Raw genomic sequence first — 8,110 nt, 5'->3', positions numbered from 1 at the left:
ATTATTTTACAATGTTTAACTAGAAATTTCTGATCTGAAAATTTAACCCTAGTTATTCAAGATGGCGGCGAAAGGCAAGCAGAGTGCTGAACAAATTGTAGCCGGTTTTCAGGAACTTAGGCAGCAACAGAGGGCTTTTGCGACAAAAACATCAGAACTAGAGATGGATATGAAGGAACACGAGTAAGATATGATAACATTTATGGAATGATTGGTGTAACAAAATCCAATATTCTACTTGAATCTCGTAACGTTGTCGGTAAACACGTGTTTCCATGATACACTGAACTGACAGCTGATTAGTACGGCCCACTTACACAAGGTGGAAGGTTCGAGTTCTGCTTCTGTTATTCTGAATTTTGTCATTGAGCAAGACATTCTATACCTCTGATTGGTAATATTAGAGCTTCAACGTACAGGTAGCCTGATTAGGCTTGTTACCATGTGTAAAAGGATCGTTCCAACACCTAGGTTCGGTGATATTGGGTCCGTCAGGGTATTACAGTCTGATAGGATTGAAGTTTGGCAAATAAACACAGTCACCGAAATATAAAATTCAGGTAGTTTATTAAGGACATGCAAATATCTACGCACCAGGACATGAGTTTAGACCACGCTGTCACACACTCGAGCACACATACACCTCAATAACATGGCTTTATTTACAAGTGGTACAAGGCCTAGGCCTAACTGACTATATATACAGACGGCTACATGGCCATATGCCTATTGAATAGATGTCGAAATGATATACTGACGGCTACACGGCCATATGCCTATTAAATAGACGACGACATGGTTCAAAACACGACTCTAAAACTCCTACAAAAATACTACACGACTACAGAGAAACTACTGCTAGTACTGTGACTGGTAATCTATCTACGCTAACATTATCCTATTGCGGTTTAGAGACCCTATACCTACAGCTACTACTAAAGTAAAAAAGAAGTGAGCCGAACCAGTCCTGTCAAGACTTTTATTCTGACTCCCGAAAGCACACAGGTGTACCGGCTTTGCACATGAAATAGTCGCGCACAATTTCTTGAAACATTTCCGCTGTTGCTATAGAGTTTCGAACAGTATATCAACTTCCGGTAAGCAGACAGCCGTCAAATATAACTCTTTTAAGCTTACAAATTTACTGAACTTTTACATTATGTTTAAGCCCAGAATCCCAAAGTACATGAGAGCATGGATGAGAGTGACTGGGGGGGATTTGAGTTGTGGGTTGATTGATGGATTGGTTTTAAGTCCGCTTCACTACCAAGTAGTTTGGTTGTCCAGCAGACGAAGAAAAGACGTAGAAGGGATAAAGTATGGAGTGAAGGAATAGAAAAGGGAGACGGGGAAGAGAAGGAGCCGTCTATCCGGAGTTGTGGGGCCTAAGGCTGGGTTTTATAGAGCATGACCCTGCACAAGAGTTGCTGTAAGCAGGTGTAGAGAAACTGTACTATACTCAGGACCTAGGGAGACGACAGACATTCAGGCCCAGCTCCCTAGACAGTACTAACATGTAATATTTATATAAATACATTAACTCATTCACCCCTGAAATTTCATAATGAAGTATTCCAACCTTTGAATTGGAAGAGTTCAAATGTGTCTTCAGGGATGAATGATTTAACAGTCCTTGGGCAGATAAAGTGAGTGTGATGAAATACTTAAGTAGCCATGTACTGACTTCAAATAAAATATACTTGACTTGGGGTAGTTTCATGTGGTTTGTATACGGTTATGCTAGCAGAACAATACAGACGTTTCGGTACATGGTCTTTTTGTTACTTTTATAACTTTGCATTTCAGGTGGCGCAGAAATATTGCACGATAAACGAACTCATTTGGACCAAACTATAAGCAGAGTTAAAAAATGCACAGTTTCAGAGAATAAATAACAATATTTATATCAAGAATAAAATATATATGTCCTTCGTTCATGCGTCCACTAATGATATAACCAGTTTAAAATCTGCATCTGGATTGACATTGTTTTATAAAGAAAAACGCAAGCTAGAAATAGTCACGCATTTCAGTTTCGATCATGCCTCAATTTACACATCCCAAGTATTCCTGAGTTCCAACAAGGGAGAGTACAAAATGAAAAGTATCGCAGTCACAAAACAGTCGATATGATATCGCGGCCCTTGCGATCCAACACATTGATGCATTGGTGATTCGTTACACCCCTAATATTTTATAGCATTTGGACTGACATTTCAACATCCTAATTAGTAATTAAGAGGGTATAGCTATTACTTTTTAAGCGCCGTCGTTTGAGTTCCATTGGGTTTATTTAACGCGAACTTCATACAGTGCTTCCTTCCTAAAAGTGCTTGCTTGGGATTGCTGTTCAGGTCCAAAGGTCAGGGTCACCGTAACTGTAAATAGAAAATCTGTTTCCGTGCGATAACTTCAGTTTCTTTAGGTCGATCAAGCTCAGACTTCATACAGTGCTTTCTTACCAATAGTGCTTGCTTGGGATTGCTTTTCAGGTCCGAAGGCTAAAGGTCAAGGTCACTGTTACTATAAATAGAAAATCTGTTTCCGTGCGATAACTTGAGTTTCTTTTGCTATAGGTTGATCAAGCTCAGACTTCATACAGTGCTTCCTTACCAACAGTGCTTGCTTGGGATTGCTTCTCAGATCAGAAGGTCAAAGGTCAAGGTCACCGTTTCTATAAATAGAAAATCTGTTGCGCAGGGACACATCAACTCCTGTGGAATTCTTGTTTCATCTATATCAGTCATTATGCATGCACATCACACTGCTCTGGTAGCGACATGGTCGAATATTCCAGAACAAAGCTGCCAGTGTTTACTTTACTGTCACAGAAGTTTCAATGTGCATCCATATAGAATAAGAAGTTTTACATTAACTCTTGGTTGTATAATTAAAAAAAAATGAATTACAAATATGTTCCGTGTTTCTAGATGTTGTTGAACCACTCATTATTAAGCAATGGCAGTTATTGGACTGTTAACCCTTTCACCACTGTAGACCATAATCAACTCGCCCAGATCAATGCATGGAAGAGTCTACTAAAGTTACATAGGGGTGAAAGGGTTTAATTATCTTGCTGGTAGTATACGCAGCCATATATAAAACCAACATCAAAAGTCATCAATCCACTGAGCAGTTTTTCACTGCGTACATATACACTTACCTGTATGCAGTCAGACTTAAGTATGCTGAAGAATGGAGATATATGTAAATATACATGTGTGAAATGACAAATTTAACTGATAAAAACTCTTGTTTTGTTATAGATTCTTAATTACAACTAGTTTACCCTATCCTTATTTTGTTGATTTAGGTTGGTCATTGAGACACTGAAGGAAGTTGAGGACGACAGGAAGTGTTTCCGGATGGTCGGCGGTGTCTTGGTAGAGAGGACTGTCAAAGACGTTCTACCTGCCCTCATCAGCAACAGAGAACAGGTCAATACTGTTTGATATCAATAGGAAAATGTTGTGTTTTTTCGTGAGATTTGTCGTTTATTATACATCAGTGTGCAGTGCAATTTGTGATTACGTCAAAATCTTGACTAGTATGTATGTACTATATACCTTATAAATTCAGTCCATGAGGGGCCAACGTTTACACACACTGTATAACATGAAATTTTCGTGGGTATTTTCCTTATTAGTTTGAAGCCATTTAAATCATTTTGTCGAACAAACTTTGGTGGATGTTCTATATTAACAAACAGCTGACACGTATGTCGTTCAAATTTGTTGTATTTATTTTCATGGTTCAACAGCAAACACGAAAACCACAAATATTTATACACCACGAACATTTCATGTTATACAGTATCTACGTTACCTTCACAGTAGGGGACCGCCGTAGTACAGGACAAGATAAACTATTTATACACCACGAACATTTCATGTTATACAGTAGTCTCCCTTCACAGTAGGGGACCGCAGTAGTACAGGACAAGATAAAATGTTTGTTGACAATTCTCCTGAACTGAAATAGCTATTAGTGAGCTTATTATATATAATTACCAAACATGGATAAGTAAAGTTATCACAGTTTATTTAGGTTACAATGAGTGTCACCCAGCTCACACACAATTGGTCGTCTCCTCTTTTCCTCCCAGGATTCAAACAGGTTTTAGACACACATGTCACTTGATAGTGGGGGCATGTGTACTCCGATATACACCCAAGATGGGAGAGTTTCACAAAACAAGATGCAAAAGACCCTGAAATGCAGTTCCAAACTGCATGTCTAACACTAACAGGGTACTAAACAGCAGATATTATGTTCGTGAAGAATTTGAAATTTTACCCATTTTTGTCCAAATTTACCAATGTTTTACTCTGACGAAGTGTGTTTGCTACTGATTTACTTTTACAACAGAAGTTTGCATGCCCCCTTAATATACCATGTGACTGTCGATGCACATGACCTTTATTCAGGGAACTTGTATCGCAAAAAAGACGTATATGTGTATATATATATATATTCCACACCATAGACAAATCACTGCACCGGTACAATTTGACGTCAAATCGTCCAACTCTACTCATGTTCACTTATCCATAGTTAAAGTTTACTGTTTATGAGTTTATATGAAATAATGTAATAATGTAACATCGTATCAGAAATAAGTCATGTGTTTCCTTTTCCAGATGGGTAAAATTGTTGAAACATTGACAGAAAAGCTAGAGTCAAAAGGTACGGAAATCAACAAATACAGAGAACAACACAATCTGAAGATAAAAGGAGAGGAGTCCAAAGAGATTGAGAAACCAGACCAGGAGGTAAAATCTGGAGGAGTTCTGGTGGCGAAAGAGTCCTAAATGTGTCGGTGTGTGACTATATATATATATAGCAACTTGTGCTTGATCAGATGGTATAACCTACAGTGAACACTCCCGACCTTGGCGGGCGATGGGGTATACCCACAGCTGGCTTATGGTGGATTTACAAAACTTGCACATTTAAAGACTGTGTTAGCTTTTGGTATCTTTATTTTTAACACAACTTTCACCACTGTAGACCGTAATGGACTTTTCCAGATCAATGGATGGTAGAGTCTACTAAAGTTACATAGGAGTGAAAGGGTTAATAAATACCTGACAGAATGTTCATGAAGAACCTTTTATTGAATATTTGGATTGCATAATGTTCAAGTAGAATTCATTGGAAATAATTTTAAAAGCTTTTCATCGCCACAGTCGAACATAAAAGTTAATCAAAATGTCACAAATATAAAAAGACGAAGAACAAAAAAGGTAACTACCTGGTAACTGGAACAAGTGAAATACAAATGTGTTCCTATATACTTTTGATTTGGACAATTAAGGGAGATACTCTGTGTTTATCTTCTGCGTCATATACCGGGTAACTGGAACAAGTGAAATACAAATGTGTTCCTATATACTTTTGATTTGGACAATTAAGGGAGATACTCTGTGTTTATCTTCTGCATCATATACCGGGTAACTGGAATTCAAGCTGGTTGTTGGTAATGCATGCAGCACAAGTCAATTTTTTTATACGTTTTTTGCTAACAGTCAAATAAATATTGTTTTGTTCATATTAAGCTGTCTTTTGAAACCGAGGATATGAATGTTCACATGGAAAATATCACATATACCTGGTGTTCAAGTTTTACCCAAGTTCTGGAGGAAGGTTCAAGTTTACATCTCTGCCGTATCCTTATATTAGCTTAATTCGTTCACCCCTGAAGACACATTTGAACTCATCCAATTCAAAGGTTGGAATAGTTGATAAAGAAATTTCAGGGGTGAATCAGATGTCATCAGATAACATTTTAACTAAAATTGAAATAATGTATATCCTTTGATTCAAAATGATTACATACGAATAAGGGTTAGTAAAAAATACTTGCATTTCTTGAAATATTTGTCGTAAGTCCAACACATTGGGAAAATCAAATCTTCGAAGTTCAATTTATGGAAGTTAAATCTGGTCATTTGACAGGTTTGTTTTACTGGCTTCTTGGCCATTTCTTCATCTGAACCTTGGCATTATAAAGAGGGGATGACAGTGTATGGAAGGTATAAAGAAGTGTTACTGTGGTGACTTGTACAATCTGGTTGCTGGAGTAATGTACACACTTTCAGGTGTGAAATGTCAGATGTTGGTGAATGACAAGTCTAAATGCTGGTGTGTTCAAACATTTACATTATTGAGTGAATTTGAGAGTGAGAGAGTGTAATTTTTATCCCTTTTTGTTAATTAGAAGTTATTTAAGAATGATTTGAACCATTTTCATTTCTGGGTCCCCCTATGGGGATTGCGCTTGGAGAAATAGTGGAACAGGTTCTGTAAGAGTATCTCTATGTAATAAAAACTTAACATGCTGAACAGTTGTTGCGTTGTTTTAAATATACAAAAAGCTTCTCAAAGGACGATTAAAACAAGAGACCCATGGGCCTTAACGGTCACCTGATATATTTATACAGAGTTGATTTTTGTTTTTAACATGAACAGAAATATTATTCAAAGTGACAAAAAACAATAAAACCACCTTATTCAATATCTAGCATGCAGATTTAAGACTGAAAAGTATTTGAAACTAGCACCTCTGATTCTAAATAAGGAAAATGAAGAAATTTTATTTTAGCACACAGACTCCATTGGGCCCCACCCTACAGCCCTTGGGGGTAGGGATGGCTCAAAATTTATAAAGTATCAAACTGTCAACTTAGGGTTATAATTCCAATCAAGTTATCAACATGTAATATTCAAAGTATCATTTGCCATTATAAACCATAACAAATTTTGCTCCTTCCCCAAGTGGAAACGCGAGACCCCAGGGTCATGAAATTCACAATTTTGGTAAAGCACCTTTAGACCCTTCCATCTATGAAGAGTATTTGATTCTACCATATCTGGGTCTTGAGAAAAAGATTTTTGAAATTTTAGTCAATTTTACCCTTTTTGGCCCTGCCCCTCAGGCCCCTGGGGGCTGGGGACCATATAATTCACAATTTTAGTTGACCGTTGGCCATGGAAGGTTTCTGCAAAATTTCATTGAGATTGGTTCAGGGGTTTTGGAGAAGAAGTCGAAAATGTAAATTGTTTACGGATGCACGCCAGACAAAAGGCGATCGCAATAGGTCACTTGAGACTTTGTCAGCCAGCCATCTTGAATTTGAGAATGAAAGTTTGTTAGTGCCATTTCTCATAAAATATTTGGAGGGATATTTCTCAAATTTAACATAGGTTCCCCATCGCCCCTAGTTATGCATATCATATTTTGGGACTGATCACAAAACCAAGATGGTCGACGGGTAGCCATCTCTAATTCGAGAGTTAAAAGTTTGCAAGTGCTATTTCCCAGAACATATCGGTTCGTCTGTTCATGCCAAGCATTTATATGGTTGGGATTAGTGGTTCTGAAGTCTTAGCTCACTTTGGTCCTTCCTTTGGATGTGTGGAAATGCCCATCCGGGTCCCGATTATCGACCTATAACATGCTGGGATAAAGGCCCATTAGGTTTGTTAAAATAAATGACCTTGACCGACTTTCAAGGTTACAGGGGTCAAATGTGTGACAGCTCTACACATGACTTGCTGGACAAATGTTTCAATAAGTTTGCCCAAAAAAATTTCAATCGACTAACTTTTCTAAGAAAAATAAAAGTGTAAAATGATATTTGGCATTTAGTAAAGGTTGTTTGCTACATGTATCGAGTTTGTTGTAAATTTGACCTTGACCCATTTTATATGTCACAGATATACAAATGTGTTTCTCCAATAACAGGCAATACAGACAAGAGATGAAGGGTGACTGGCCTTTTGGTAACAGTCCCCTATATTTACTCTTTCTGGTAGTAGTTACCGAAATCTTTTTTTAGACATCTCAAAAGTGCATGTTTGATATAATACCTTACATTCTTCATATACAGAACAGGGAGAAAGCAGCATTTCTCTCATCGTTGCATTAGTAGCAAATTTACAAACCATCAAGAAATACTTCATTTGGTTTTAAGAACATGTAGTGTTCAGACTGTTGGTCCGACACATTTCAGCATTTTGATGTAATCGCAGTTTTGAAGAATTTCAGCTTAAGCATGCCAGCACACCCGAAGGATTAGTCACACTTAAGTGATTTTCAATACTGTAC

The 8,110-nt window shown here is 37.5% G+C and overlaps 1 protein-coding gene across 1 annotated transcript; it reads left to right on the top strand.

Moving 5' to 3' along the window:
- Positions 1–50: 50 nt before the first annotated feature.
- On the top strand, positions 51–6,347 carry LOC110461274 (prefoldin subunit 2-like). Its single transcript, XM_021514691.1, has 3 exons — positions 51–183; positions 3,314–3,437; positions 4,641–6,347. The coding sequence occupies exons 1-3, from the start codon at positions 62–64 to the stop codon at positions 4,809–4,811; spliced, it is 417 nt and encodes a 138-aa protein (XP_021370366.1). The 5' UTR covers positions 51–61; the 3' UTR covers positions 4,812–6,347.
- Positions 6,348–8,110: the final 1,763 nt, after the last annotated feature.

The sequence above is a fragment of the Mizuhopecten yessoensis genome, unplaced genomic scaffold (assembly GCF_002113885.1).
Source record: "Mizuhopecten yessoensis strain PY_sf001 unplaced genomic scaffold, ASM211388v2 scaffold10595, whole genome shotgun sequence".
Lineage (NCBI taxonomy): Eukaryota > Metazoa > Mollusca > Bivalvia > Pectinida > Pectinidae > Mizuhopecten > Mizuhopecten yessoensis.
The sequence above is the reverse complement of the archived record's forward strand: the minus strand, read 5'-3'. Positions and strand labels throughout refer to the sequence as shown.